At 40.4% G+C, this 16,096-nt stretch overlaps 1 protein-coding gene across 5 annotated transcripts in view; it reads right to left on the bottom strand.

The window, feature by feature from the left end:
- MAST2 (microtubule associated serine/threonine kinase 2) overlaps nucleotides 1-16,096 on the bottom strand; it is a gene marked incomplete at its 5' end in the record, with an annotated part of 204,551 nt that overhangs the window by 30,195 nt on the left and 158,260 nt on the right. For all 5 annotated transcript variants that reach the window (XM_079698503.1, XM_079698500.1, XM_079698504.1 and 2 more), the window contains one exon: nucleotides 1,568-1,643. In XM_079698503.1, the coding sequence (XP_079554629.1) occupies nucleotides 1,568-1,643 (76 nt within the window). The remainder of the gene's footprint in view (nucleotides 1-1,567; nucleotides 1,644-16,096) is intronic.

Raw genomic sequence — 16,096 nt, 5'->3', positions numbered from 1 at the left:
ATACTGTAAGTGTTCCTATCTGGATCGTTAGTTAACTAACGAAGTTACACAGGGTAGGAGAGGTGAGTCCATGGAACAAACTCTGACGATACTTGCTTTGAATAAGGCAATTGGGTCAGGAGGGGCACCCAAGTCAGCCATCAAACTTCTCCCAACCTGTCCATGACCTTTTCAGCTGCATACAATCCTGGAGAGGAAGGGGGTGGATTTCTTCTGGGTTGCCATTTTAACAGTGAGTTAATGCTGTTAAATTAGGAATCTGTTCTTTTTCTGTTATCTCTCTTAAAAAAGAAGTCTGAGTACTACTACTACTACTCTGATCTCAAGATGTATATATCATTCTCCAACCATTAGAGGCTCCAAATCTGGAGCCATGATTTTTCTGGAGGTCTTAATACCAAAGACTGACTCCCACCAAGAATATTTTTAAAAATAAAAATAAAAAATAAAGTCAAAGAACGTGAACGCTGCCAAGAAAGAATTTTAGAGATGTTCTGAAAAGTAAATAATTTGTATAAGAAGTCTTGGGGGACTTCCCTGGTGGTGCAGTGGTTAAGAATCCGCCTGCCAATGCAGGGGACACGGGTTCAAGCCCTGGTCTGGGAAGATCCCACATGCCGTGGAGCAACTAAGCCCGTGTGTCACAACTACTGAGCCTGCGCTCCAGAGCCCGCGAGCCACAACTACTGAGCCCGCGTGTCACAGCTAATGAAGCCTGTGCGCCTAGAGCCAGTGCTCCTCAACAAGAGAAGCCACCGCAATGAGAAGCACACGCACCACAACAAAGAGTAGCCCCCGCTCACCACAACTAGAGAAAGCCCACATGCAGCAACGAAGACCCAACACAGCCAAAAATAAACAAATAAATAAATGTATTAAAAAAAAAAAGAAGCCTTGGTATATGGACTGACTCATGTCAATCAGCTCAGTACTTCTCCAGAGGCCAGGTGATACCCTGGCAATGGGCTGAACTGTCAGGATTGCTACCATGGGCCAGGGATAAGTTGATATCATTTCCAGAAATAAGTGAAATGTGAGGAATACAAGCATGGCTCTGCAACACACCAAATCTTTCTAAATTCCTGGGAGGATAAGTGAAGATCTGGTAGTCTCTTTATCCCCAAGGAGGGAGGCATAAATGGCCTCTTCTAGCTCCCTGGAACTACCTGAGTTAGAGGAATAAGAGTATAAGTTTGGGTCCTCCTGGGAGGAAAACCCATTTTCTCATCGATCACTCTAGGATAGCTTTCAGTCAAGAGTATAATGTTTTCGAACATACCCTCAGGAAACCAGGGACTTGTGCTTAAGATTATAAAATAAATTCACTTTTAATATCTACTTGCCCATTTGAACATTCAAACACAAATACCTACGGTGTTTGGAAAGCAAAGCTTGAACAAGTTGTTTATGACCTGGGCGAGGAAAGCAGGAAAGGAATTTTGATGGCTGGTAGACCAAGGTAACACACTTGGAAGGGCAGTGCCTCAAAGGAGGAAGCTGACATTTAACTGATATTCATGCAAATGCCACACATGTTAGTCACAGAGGAGTTTTTCTATCAACTTACCTACGGGCAGGAACAAAGGAAAAGTGAGCAGGTGCATTTGGAGAGAAATTCCGGGGGCTGTCCAAAGGACTGTTACCTGTGGACAAGGAAAGTAAAAGAAATCCTCTGTGAGGTTTGCTTCTGAGGAGGGTTGAAATGATAATAACCTTTAGGGAAGAAATCAGCCCCTAGCATCGGCAATTAGCATTATATGGTTATTTTTCCAGGTCCACCATTAGTTTAGTGATTCTCTCTTTGCAAAAATTGGCAGCCCAGAGGTTTCTCCCTTGTTCCCAAGTTGCCTGTAACCATCTACGCTTCTCAGACATCTGTTTTAGATCTAGCAGCAACCTGCCCTCCTTGGAACACCTCAGGTTCCAATCTGCCTATTCAAGTTAACCCAACTTTCCAAAGGCTTGAACTCATTCAGTACAGACAGCACGGCCAAACGCTCCCACTTCTCAAAGGGCAACGGGACTCCTGGCCTGAAAGTCTCTTGCACATATATCTCTGCACACTGCATCCAAGGGGGCTAACCCAGAAATATGTGTGCTTAAGTGAAAATGAAGTTCTCAGGAGAGCAGTGCTCCTTAAACAGTCCATACACAAGGCCCCCAAGTCTGCAAAGCATGCCCAACCCCTTCACAGTGTAGGAATTCTCTCTCTTTATTAGTTTTCACATGTTCCTTATAACTTGTAAACTTATAGCTCAGAAGCTTTGAACAAAACTGTGTGCTTACCTTAGCGCTATGACCACAATTCTCAAACCTAAGCCTGCCATACTTCTTTGGTCTAACTTCCAGCTGGGGGCTGGTATTTAGGAGGAACTGTCAACATGTCTCTACCCAAAAATCATGTTGAAGTAAGCACCATACTCTATGATGTGCTAACCACTCTGACAATCCCTGCCCACCTCCCCACTTCTGTGCTCACCTCTATGAACCAACACTGGCTATGGGGAACTGCTATCCAGGGACTTGGTAGTTCACCATGCCCTGGCTTTTTCTTGGGCAGTTTATTTCCTGTATAGGGTATGACTGTTCCAAGGTGCCACGAAGCTGCCCAAGTGTTTCTCATTATCTCCATTCAGCAGGTGTGGATAGCACTTGCCTTTCTGTACTGATCTTGGAAAAACCAGCCTCTCAAACAATGCCCCCCTACCCTATGCAGCACCTCTGTATCAATTATATAAAGGCACTCTCTTTAGGAGAACTAGTGAAGAAGAGGCGTTCTCAGCTTCCACTCATTCCCTTGACAGGGATCCCCAATGAGGTGTACAACCTTATGCTCTCAACCTAGTACCAACTCTGGGTTTCCCATGTGTCTAGGGCTATCTCCTACAATCTATCCCACCTCCTGGCTGGCATATGCCACCAGGGTGTGAGAAAAGTGATTTGGAATAACTGTTTCCTTAGGCAGGACTTAAAAAGAATCAGGCCTCCTCAGAATTATCAAGGTCTTAAAAAAAAATCCTTATGCTTTTTAAATAGTGTCATCTCAGAGATTAAAAAGTACCTTCAGTCTGATCCATGACATGTAAAACTAGATGCCCTTTGTTGATTCCCAAGACCACCCAGCTAAAGCCTCAAGGAAATCGCCGGACATGAGCATCCTACAAACAATGACCAGCCTTCCAAGGACCAGGTGTGGCGATGGTTATCGGGAAGAACATGAATCTTCCAGGTGCTCACAGTAAAGCTAGGGATTCATAGAACATACATATGTCAGAAATAACTAACACTAAGAGGAAAAAAAGCTGTAAACAACAACAACAACAATAATAAAAACCAGCACATCACTGAGCTGTGAGACAACTTCAAGCAGACTAATAATCCTTAAAGGAGAAGAGAGTGGGGGAGCAGAAAACATATTTGAAGAAACAATGGCTGACAGTTTTCCAAATTTGGTGAAAAAAACCTATAAACCCACATATCTAAGAATCTCCAAGAACCCTGAGAGAAAGAGGAAGAAAACTATACCAAAGCACATTATAATCATATTGCTCAAAACTCATGATAAAAAGAAAAATCTTAGAAGCAGCTGGGAGGTGGACAGGGGGGTAAGAAAGATGTTATATATAGAGAAACAAAGATAAGGATTATAGCAGACTTCTCATTGAAAACAATGCATGAAGGCAATGGAACAACATCTTTAAATTAATGAAAAAAACCCACAAATCTTACCAACCTAGAATTCTATACCAGCTATTGTGTAATAAAGAATCTGGTGGCGTTTGTCCCCAGTTCCTGGGAATGTGCCTCTAAATCTTGGCAACTTCCCAAGTGATGGGAGTGTCTTTGTTATTTATGGTGGGGCCAGACAGTTTATGCAAATGAGATGACCAATCATGTGACTAGAGGGCTGGGGCTTTAAGCCATCTGATATTACTCTGACCTCCAGGGAATGGAGGGGCGCTAGAGACTGAGTTCAATCACATAGCCAATGAATCAATCAATCACACCTACATAATGAAACCCCAATAAGCACTCTGGACACCAAAGCTTTGATGAACTTTCCTGGTTAATAATACTCTGCGTACTGTTACACACGAGCGTGCTGGGGGGGTTGATGCATCTAGACTTCATGGAGAGAAGGCACTGGAAGCTTCACACGTGGGACCCTCTCAGACCTCACCTTATAAGTCTCTTTTTTTGGCTGATTCTTTTATTTATTTATTTATTTATTTATTTATTTATTTATTTGGCTGCACTGGGTCTTAGTTGTGGTATGCAGGCTCTTTGTTGTGGCACACAGGCTCAGTAGTTGTAGTGCGCAGCCTCTCTAGTTGTGGCACGTGGGCTCTCCAGTTGTGGTGAGCAGGCTCTAGAGCATGCTGGCTTAGTTGCCCCGTGGCATGTGGGATCTTACTTCCCCAACCGGGGATCAAATCCATGTCCCCTGCATTGGAAGGTGGATTCTTAACCACTGGACCACCGGGGAAGTCCCTGGCTGGTTCTTAATGTACCCTTTTTGCTATAATAAAACTGTATTTGTAAGTATAGTGCTTTCCTGAGTTCTGTAAGTCATTCTAGCCAATTATTAAACCTGAGGAGGTAGTGGGAACCCTTGAATTTGTATCCAATTGGTCAGAATTATGGGTGGCCTGGGAATCACCAAGCATGGATGTCTAAAGTAATGATAGTTTTGTGGAGAACTGTGCCCATAACCTGAGAAGTCTCGCCTAATTCTGGGCAGTTAGTGTCAGAAGTCATTGCACCAGCGAAAATATTTTAAAAATATTGTTAAAAAACAAAGGTGGGGCTTCCGTGGTGGCGCAGTGGTTGAGAGTCCGCCTGCTGATGCAGGGGACACGGGTTCGTGCCCCGGTCCGGGAGGATCCCACATGCCGCAGAGCAGCTGGGCCTGTGAGCCAGAGCGTCCGGAGCCTGTGCTCCTCAACGGGAGAGGCCGCAACAGTGAGAGGCCCGTGTACCGCAAAAAAAAAAAACAAAAAAAAAACAAAGGTGAAATAAAGATATTTTCAGATAAAAAAGCCAAATGAAATCCTCAACAGAAGACTGCACTACAAGAAATATATATATATATATATTTTTGGCAGTACGCGGGCCTCTCACCGCTGCGGCCTCTCCTGCCGCAGAGCACAGGCTCTGGACGCGCAGGCCCAGCGGCGATGGCCCACGGGCCCAGCCGCTCCGCGGCACATGGGATCCTCCCGGACTGGGGCACGAACCCGCGCCCCCCGCATCAGCAGGCAGACCCCCAACCACTGCGCCACCAGGGAAGCCCTACAAGAAATATTTTTTAAATTTCCTTTAGGCAGAAGGAAAATAATACCAGGAGGAAATATAGATCTACACAAAAGAATGAAGAGCACTGGAAAAGTTAGCTACATGGGAAAATGTTAAGATTTTTTTCTTATTATTTAAATGTCTTTTAAAAATAATAATGTTTAAACAAAAATAATAAGGTAGTGTGAGGTTTATAACATATATGAAAGTAAAAAGGTTTAAGATAATAATATAAAGGCTTGGAGGTGAAAATGGAATAGTATTATTCTTACGCTGTATGTGAAGTGGTTTAGTATGGTGATAAAGATATATACTATAAATGCTAATCCAACCACTAAATAACAAAGAGTTATAGCTCACAAGCTAATAAAGGATATGAAATGGAATAAAAAACACTAAACCCCAAATAAAAGAGCAAAAGAGCAAAGAAGAGAAAACAGATGGTACAATTAGGAAACAAATAGGAAGGTGACAGATTTAAACCAAACCATATCAACAACAATAGTAAGTAAATGTAAATAGTTAAAAGCCCCAATTAAAAGACAGAGATTGTAAGACTGGATAAAAAAAGAAAGAACTTATTAAAGAAAGTATCAATATTCATAATCATTCAAAAAAGAAAAGATCAGTCTCAGATATTTCACTGATAAATTTGACCAAACACTTAAGGAAAAAATACCAAACAACAGCAGAATATACATTCTTTCCAAGTGAACATGGAACATGTACTAAGAAAGATCATATTCTGGTCCATAAAACAAGATCCAATAAATTTAAAAGAATTCAAGACATATAAAGTATGTTCTCTGACCACAGTGAAATTTAACTAGAAATCAGTAAAAGAAAGACCTTTGGAAAATCTCCAAATATTTGGAAACTAAACAACACACTTCTGAATAATTTGTGGGTCAAAGCAGAAACGAAAAGGGAAATTAGAAAAGTATTTTAAACTAAATAAAAATGAAAACATATCACATCAGTTAAAGTAATTCCATAGCGGGAAAATTATATCACTAAATACCTGTATTAGAAAAGAATGACTCAATTCAGTGACCTCAGCTTCTATCTTAAGAAATTAGAAAAAGAGCAAATGAAACCCAGAATAAAGGAAAGCACAAAGATAACTGAAGAAATCAATTTAAAAACAAAGAAAAACAATAGAGAAAATTAGCAAAACCATATACAGATCTTTTAAGATCAATAAACTATAGACATATTGATCAGGGAAAAAAGAGAAGACACAAAATACTGACATCAGGAATGAAAGAGGTGACATCCTACAGATTGTACAGATATCAGAAGAATAATCAGGCAATATTATGAACAAGCTTATGTCAATTAATTTGACAACTTAGATGGAATTGAAATTTTTATTAAAGATACAAACCACCAAAGCTCATTCAGAAATAGATTACCCGAATAGCCTTGTATCTATTAAAGAAATTAAATTTATTCTTTAGAACCTTCCCACGAAGAAAACTCGAGGCCAAGATGGCTTCACTAGAGAATTCTACCAAACATTTAAGGAAGAAATAATAACAATTCTACACAAACTCTTCCAGAAAACTGAGAAGGGAATCCTTCCCAACTCATTGTATGAAGTTACCATTACTCTTAATACTAAAACCAGCCAAAGATGAATATATTGTACATTCTCAACAATATTTCAACAAATCAAATCCAACAATACATTAAAAGGATAATACATTATGACCAAGTAGGGTTTATCCCAGGAATACAAGTTGTTTTAAGATCTGAAAAATCAATGAATAAAACCCACCATAATAATAGGTTAAAAAAGAAAAACCGTAATATCATTGCATTAGACACAGAAAAAGCATTTGACAAAAATCCAACAACCATTTTTCATAAAAACTTTCTCCAAACTAGGAATAGAAGGAAACATTCTTAAACTGATAAAAGGCATCTATGACAAACCCATAGCTAACATTTCCTTAATGGTGAAGACAAAATGGTCTAGGATCGGAAATAAGGTAAGGACGTCCATGCTCACTATTTCCATTCAAAACTGTACTGGAGGATCTAGTGAGTGAAATAGGCGATAAAGAGAAATTTTAAAAAGCATCCAGATCAGAAAGGAAGAAAAAAAATCGTATTTATTCATAGACAACATGATCGTCTATGTAGAAAATCTGACAGAATCTACAATAAAGTTACTTATAATAAGCAAGTTTAGCAAGGCTACAGGATATAAGATCAATATACAAAAATCTACTATATTTCTATATACTAGCAACAATCAGAAATTGAAAATAAAAGCAATACCATTTACTGCATTAAAAATATGGAATACTTAAGAGGTAAACTTGACAAAAGATGTACAAGAGCTATACAAAACAGTGTTAAGAGAAATTAAAGACAGCCTAAATAAATGGGGAAATAGCCTATGAGTAAGAAGAGTCAATATTAAGAAGTCAATTCTCCCCTAACTGATCTACACATTTAGAATAATCAAAATCAAAATCCCAACTGCCTTGAAAAAAAAAAAAAAAAAAAAGACTATCTTAAAGAGCAGTTTTAGGTTCACAGCAAAATTGAACCAAAAGTACAGAGATTTTCCATATATCCCCTGCCCTCACTCATGCACAACCTTCCCCACCAGTTGCCTTTTGGATAAGCTGCTTTTAAAATTCACATGGAAATGCAAAGGACAAGAAGCCAGACAAAAAAAAAGAATACATACTATGTGATTCCACTTAGATAAAAATTCTACAAAATTCATACTAATCTATACGTGACAGAAAGCAGATCACTGGTTGCCTGGAGATGGAAGGAATTATAAAAGGACACTGCAGAAACTTTTGGACATGATGGATATATTCACTATTTTGATGGTGGTGATAGTTTCACAGATGTATAAGTATGTCAAAAGTTATCAAAATGTATGCCTTAAAACAAATATTTTTAAAATTAAAATTTATTTTATTCATGTTATACAACTTTTTGCTTTTTTAAAAAAAGTGCACTGTGACTGAAGATGGTTCATATTTTTAGAAATCTTAGGTCTTTTGCAGTTTGGTTTTTAAATTTAGACTTTGTGATTGGTTTTATTATAGGGGAAAATAAACCTCACAGACATGTAGCTCCCAATGAAAGTAGTACATTATTGGCTCTGTTTACTAGATCATTTCAATTCTATTCAAAGGGTGATAAAACTTCCTTCTGTCTTCTGTGCTGTCAAGCAGTTTTTCTTGGAAACTAATGGAAATATTTAATAATTTTTTTAAAGTTTACTTATTTATTTATTTATTTATGGCTGCGTTGGGTCTTTGTTGCTGCACGCAGGCTTTCTCTAGTTGCAGTGAGCGAGGAATACTCTTTGTTGTGGTGTGCGGGCTTCTCATTGCGGTGGCTTCTCTTGTTGCGGAACACGGGCCCTAGAGCACGCGAGCTTCAGGAGTTGCGGTGCATGGGCTCAGTAGTTGCAGTGCGCAGGCTCTAGGGCACGCAGACTTCAGTAGTTGTGGCATGGGCTCAGTAGTCGTGGTGCACGGGCTTAGCTCCTCCGCAGCATGTGGAATCTTCCCGGACCAGGGATGGAACCCGTGTACCTGGCGTTGGCAGGTGGATTCTTAACCACTGCACCACCAGGGAAGTCCCTATAATGTTTTTTTAATTTTTAACAAATAGGTTCAAAATCTATTGAACTTTTCATTTGGAAGATAAGAAATATTCTATTTCCAATGTTTTTAAAAAAGTGGCAGATTTACCTGTTTCAATAGGTGGCATCATTTTTGTCAATAAAATCACATATAGATGGGAACATTTCAAAACATCCATTTTCAAAATGCTCTCTCTGTGGCACAAACTTCTTTCAAACTGTAGCTACTTTTTCACTCATTGTTAAAATGTCACCTTCACCCTGAAGGGATAGGAGTATTTGCCTCCCCTCACCCCGCAAATACCTCCTAGTCAGCATATTACAACCAGTAAATTTCCTTCTTATACAAACTTCCAAAAGTCCCTCCACACCGTTCTACAAGATATTGTAAAAATTCACCTGTAGGGTTTCCCTGGTGGCACAGTGGTTGAGAGTCCGCCTGCCGATGCAGGGGACACGGGTTTGTGCCCCGGTCCGGGAAGATCCCACATGCCGCGGAGTGGCTGGGCCCATGAGCCATGGCCGCTGAGCCTGCGCGTCCGGAGCCTGTGCTCCGCAACGGGAGAGGCCACAACAGTGAGAGGCCCGTGTACCACAAAAAAAAAAAGAAAAAAAAAATTCACCTGTAAGCTGCAATATGTTGCAGTCTGCCGAAGGGAAATGAGTGACTGAGGGGGTACAGTGGAACACCACTCTTTGTTCATGATATGCTACATACAATTTATGACACAGTCTGACAAATGGATCTAATGAGGGTACCAGTGTTGATCTATACCTAAGTACTAGTAAAGCCTAATTTAATCCTCATTTTTCATGATAAAAAATAAGTAAAAGTCAGTCCCTGGTGGTGCAGAGGTTAAGAATCCGCCTGCCAATGCAGGGGACACGGGTTTGAGCCCTGGTCCGGGAAGATCCCACATGCCACAGAGCAACTAAGCCTGTGAGCCACAACTACTGAGACTGAGCTCTAGAGTCCACGAGCCACAACTACTGAGCCCATGCACCACAGCTACTGAAGCCCACGTGGCTAGAGCCCATGCTCTGCAACAGGAGAGGCCACCACAATGAGAAGCCCTTGTATCGCAATGAAGAGAAGCCCCGGCTCACCACAACTAGAGAAAGCCTGCGCACAGCAATGAAGACCCAACGCAGCAAAAAATAAATTAATTAATTAATTAAATTTAAAAAAAGAAAGGTAAAAGTTTTTATATTTTCCCCCATACCCAAGGGGATCACCTTTAGAGAACCACTTCGATGAATGCTGCTATTCGAAAATTCTAAGCAGTAGAATGACAGGTACACAGTGATATATCACAAAAAATGTCCAGCTTCAAAATTTAGACTTGACTCAGTAGAAAGAGAAAAGGAATTAAGGGGTTTCTTCAATAAGTCAAATGATAGATGATGAAGGCCTCCATAAAGCCAAAGTCGGACCATATTCACCCAGAGTTAGTTTGCAACAGCTTCTATATCAAAGGCTTTTTCTGAGTTTTAAACTATGTCCTCTTTCTCCTCTGCTTGCTTTTTTTTTTTTAATTAATTATTTGTTTATTTTATTTTTGGCTGCATTGGGTCTTTGTTGCTGCATGCAGGCTTTTCTCTAGTTGCAGTGAGCAGGGGCTCCTCTTCCTTGCAGTGCGCCGGCTTCTCATTGTGGTGGCTTCTCTTGTTGCGGAGCATGGGCTCTAGGCACGTGGGCTTCAGTAGTTGTGGCACACAGGCTCAGTAGTTATGGCTCGCAGGCTCTAGAGTGCAGGCTCAGTAATTGTGGCTCATGGGCTTAGTTGCTCCGTGGCATGTGGGATCTTCCCAGACCAGGGCTCAAACCCGTGTCCCCTGCATTGGCAGGCGGATTCTTAACCACTGCGCCACCAGAGAAGTCCTTGCTTGCCTGTTTTTGAACCCCTGATGGCATTTACCAGAATTAAGGGCACCATATGGTATATCTTTATTCCAGTGTCAATGAAGTAAGTACTTTAATTTATCAGTTATTATGGTTTATACATTTGTTCGTTAGAACATTTTAGAGTTGGTTCACAATTCAACAACTTATATACCAAATACTGCCAACATCACAGAAAGGAAATGGCTTTCAAGTTATGGGGGTAGTTGCCAGGACATAGTCCAAAACAGATCTCTGTGTATGTGATTGTAATCTTTGGCAAAAAGCATCTATGGTTCAGGGGTAAATAACAATGGATTCTTACCACCTGGAAGCTGATGAAATAATAAACAGATTATAACAAGCATTCCTCCCAACTGGCCAGGCTCCAATACACTTTTCAAAAAAGGTACTAATCTGACACTAGGGGGCCACCCTGAGTTACCTCATTGGCATAACAAAGACACTCTATCACTCAGGAAATTCCAAGGTTTTTAGAAGCTCTGTGCCAGGAACCTGGGATAAAAACTGTATAAATTGTTTATTATACAGGTGCTAAGGCCTAAAAAGTTTCTGCTACCTTATTGTGTTTTCTCTACTTCTCCAATATTTATTTTGCCAAACAGCCAAAAATTACTAATATGAAGATTGTGACAGAATAAAATCAATAATTTGAATTGGTCTTCTTTTGAGGGAAGATCAAGATATTAGACTGTTAACATTTGAAGAAAATATTTAAATTGACCCTTCTTACTGAATTACATTCACAGTTCTAGCTCCAGAAAAAAAAAACAAAAACAAAAAAACACATCATTGAGAAGAACTTTTCCTTAAAAACAACCAGAAATGGCTCAACAGGACAAAAAATTGATGGAAAATCCAGCAGCCCAGAAAGCAGGCTTTTTCAACTTTACCAAGCAGTTTAGCAGTTGGCAAAAATAATCAAAGACAAGTAATCATCCAACCCAGCAAAACAAGTTATAATAAAACATATAAACAAACAACTGGGAGCTGTCACCTACAAACCGGCACTTGCCATCTACCTCTACAAGGATCAAATTAGCTGATGCAGCTGCTGACCATCAACACCCCCTAAAAGGAGTTCAAGGTGGAGATCAGGAATGAGGCACTCTGTGCTCTAGGAAAAACTGGCAGAACAGGTTTTCAGATGGTTAGATATTTTCAGGAGAAGATTTTATTAACCCAATTCTTGCATCTACTCGTATCTAGAAAAGCACTAAAATCCTTCATGGTGACGTCTGCTCCTCGTAACTAACAGTAACCTTCATGAGACTAGCAGAAACCTTCTGCAAAAATATGTGCTTGATTGCATGTACTCACCCTTTACCAAAATCACATATACACTGACCCCCCACCCCACCTCTTTGGAGAAGTTTCTTGGAGCTATCTGAAATGCTGTCTCCAAGGCCATAGTCCTCATTTTGCCCCAAATAAAACTTAACTCACAACTCTCACATTGTGCATTTTTTTCAGTTGACAGTCAGTTGACCTTGAACTAGTTGTTTCATTTATACGGTTTAGCTAGTTATAAAGTAATATAATTATATAGCACGCACCTGTATAAATACCATTCAGGTTAACAATGCCATCTTCCAAAATCCCTCTACATAATCCTTCCAGTCAAAACCCCTCCCCATCCCCATTGAAGGTAAACATTACCCTGACTTTTATGGCAATCATTTCCTTATAGCTTTACCAACTAAATATGCAGCTCTAAATACTTGAGTTTAGTTTTTCTCAATTTAAAAAACTAATATGTAGGGAATTCCCTAGTGGTCCAGTGATTAGGCTCTGCACTTCCACTGCTGGGGGCCCGGGTTCGATCCCTGTTTGGGGAATTAAGATCCCACAAGCCACGTGGAGTGGCCAAAAAAAAAGAGATAAGTCACATATCATAAAATTCACCCTTTTAAAGTGCAGAGTGTAGCAGTTTTAGTATATTCACAAAGCTGTGCAACCATCACCACTATCTACTTCCAGAACATTTTTTATCACTCAAAAAAGAAACTGTACCTGTTGATAGTCACTCCTGATTCTGCTCTCCCCCAAGACTCTGGCAACCACTAATCTACTTTCTGTTCCTATGGAATTGCCTATCCTGGACATTTCACAGAAATGGAATCATACAATATGTGACCTTTTGTGCTCTAGTTTGTCTATTTTTAAACTTTACTTAAGAAAATGCCAAACTGTTTTTGCAAAATGGATGTACCAATTTATAGTTCCACCAGTGATGCTTATGAGTTCCCACTGTTTCATATACTTATCTATACTTTTTTCTGTCATTTTAATTTAAGCCATGTTTGACAGTAATATAATGGCATTTCATTGCGATTTTATTTTGCATTTCCATAATTACTAATGAGATTAAAGTATCTTTTCACATACTTATTGGCCATTTGGATTGCTTCTGTGAACTGCCTGTTCAAGTCCCTTGGCCATTTTTCAATCATACTATCCTTTTATTTTATTGATTTGCTGGAGTCCTTTAAACGTTCTGAATCCAAGCCCTTTGTCAATTTTGTGTGTCATAATTATCTTCTCTCCGTTTGTGGCTTGCCTTTTCATGGTACCTTTTGGTGACTAAAAATTCTAATGTATTCAAATGTATTACCTTTTTCCTTTATGTCCTTTACAAAAAATTCCCTTTATGTATTTCCAATTCCCTTTATGTCCTTTTAAAAAAATGAAGATGGGGCTTCCCTGGTGGCGCAGTGGTTGCGAGTCCGCCTGCCGATGCAGGGGACATGGGTTCGTGCCCCGGTCCGGGAGGATCCCACGTGCCTCGGAGCAGCTGGGCCCGTGAGCCATGGCCGCTGGGCCTGCGCGTCCGGAGCCTGTGCTCCGCAGAGGGAGAGGCCACAACAGTGAGAGGCCCGCATACCGCAAAAAACAAAACAAAACAAAAAAAAAAATGAAGATGTTCTACTGCATACCTTCTAAAAGTTTAGTGTTTTGGCCTTCACATTTAAATCTACAATTCACGTATATGAAATCGTCATGTGTATACTTTAAATATCTTACCATTTTATTTATCAATTATACCTTACTGAAGCTGAAAAAAAAAAAACTACAGTTCACCTAGAACTGATTTTTGTGAAGTAAGAGCTAATTCTTTCAGTTTCTCCATATGAACATCGAACTGTCCCAGTGTCACCTCTGTCATAAATCAAGTGTCCATATATGTATGGATTTGTTCCTGGGATCTTCTTTCTCCTTTCCCTAAATATATTCTTCTCTTCAATACTGCTTATTTAAGTTAAGAGTATCATCACTCATTAATCACCCAAACAGGAAATCTGGAGACAATCAGTTCTAATCCCTGCTGATTTGATCTCATAAATTTTCCCATATTCATATATTTTCTCCATTTCTAATACTTCCTTACATCTTGACAATGGCCAGGGCCTCTTAAATGGTCTTCTAAATGCCAGCATATCTTTACTTTTGTACTCCCAAGCACCCTGGACATACATTTAGTACAGCCTTTAACAAATTAGGTGAAACTTGACTGCCCCCTGTGGACACAGCTCTCCTTGCAGCTCTCTCAAGTAATGACTGCTTTCACACCCCGCTTTGTATACCACTGGGCCTAAATATGGGGTAGGTATCTTGCTAGTTCCTCATGTTTTCTTCCAGGCACTCTCCAGCCCTACTTCTCTCTCCTGAAATCAAGACTAATATATTGACTGGCCCATACCAGTGTCTAAAAGGCAGTTCAAACTTAATATATTTAAGGGTTCCAAGGATCAGAGGTCCTGGAATCAAATGACTGGTTTTCGGGGGATAAGGTTTCTAGATGGCACAAGGTAGAAAGACTGGGTTAGTGCTTGGAGAGCAGGAAGAATGAAACTAAAGTTATAGAGACAGGGTGTAAAGTATAGGTATAGGGCATATATGACCAAGGAAGTACAGAGGAGAAGCTCACTGGAAGACAGGAGTTCAAAGAACTGAAAGTCCTAAGAACTGAAAAGATCCTCAACATAAGTGTACTGAAACTATCAAGAATAACAGAGGAGTTAGAACTGAAGAGTAATAGTGAGTCAAGAACTAAGATATTTACAGCTGCAATGATGGGTAGTGAGTGATATAATTTAATGGCATAAGATTCAAAGTTTTAGGGCATTAGGAAGAAGAGAGGGAGAATAATGAAAAGACAAGGCCCAATGGTAGGAGGTCATGGGAGCAGTAAGAGCTAACACTTCAGAGGGCTGCAGACAGTCAGTGTTCTAACCCTTCCCTTTTCCCCAGGATTTCATTAGAACAAGATTGATGGACTATGAATTCTAGAAGGTACATTGGAAGAGTTTCAAGAGTCAGAGAGGGATGAGAAAAAGGGTCAGAGCAGGGAATGTTCAGAGATTTATAGCAGCTAGGATTATAGGAGACAGAAGGGGCAAATACCTGGGGGTTCCTGTGGTGACTGACAGGGATAAGGGATAATGAAATTAGCCCTAGTGGATTCAAGACTGATAAGAGGTGAGGAGGCTGCAAGTGTTAGGGAGTAAAGAGGAGTGGATTACTGGGGATTGCTCTTGACCCTGGATGACAGGGGCTGAAGGCTTAAGGAAGACACACTTTTAGTCTCATTACACTAGTTTAAAATCAGATGATATGTAACAAACATCATATAAACATGCATGCCCACTGACCTGTTAATCTTATTCTGAAAATATGACTCAGCAAGTTCACGTCTACATATAATTTTTAAACAGTCTTTATACATATATACAAAAAGAACATAAGGAAGGATGTTTGTTGCAACACTGACCATAACAGTGAAAAATTGAAAACAATCTAAATGTCTGTGCTAGTTACCAATTTAATACCTCTCAACTCCAAATTCATCCTTTAATACCTGCTCTGCCACAGAGGAGAGAATTCCTTTAGGTACTTCCTTTATAGTGAGCATAATATTAAACTTTCCCAGTAGAGGGTGCTGGAGGGACACTGTAGAAGGAAGAGGGTCTGGGTGCAGTCCCAGCAACTGCGCCTTCAGTCAGTAGTGTGGCTCAGTAGTGTGGCAGCGAGGACAGGCAGGGGTGCCCTGACCTAGTCACATGCTCGCAACCTGGCATCGCTGACCTGACCTGGTGATCACCTTTCCACAGCCCTCCCTGCAAGGACACTGTATGCCCCAGGCATGCCCACACTAGTGCCCTGACTCCCTCTGTTTGCCTGGTCCACTCCCTGCACCCCAGGGTTTGTCTTCCATGTTGTTTCTGAGGGATATAATATGCACTATGCCTCCCACTCTCTGTGCAGGCCTGGATACT

Source organism: Hyperoodon ampullatus, assembly GCF_949752795.1.
Source record: "Hyperoodon ampullatus genome assembly, chromosome: 2".
Lineage (NCBI taxonomy): Eukaryota > Metazoa > Chordata > Mammalia > Artiodactyla > Ziphiidae > Hyperoodon > Hyperoodon ampullatus.
Note: the sequence above shows the minus strand (reverse complement) of the source record. Positions and strands in the feature narration are given on the sequence as shown.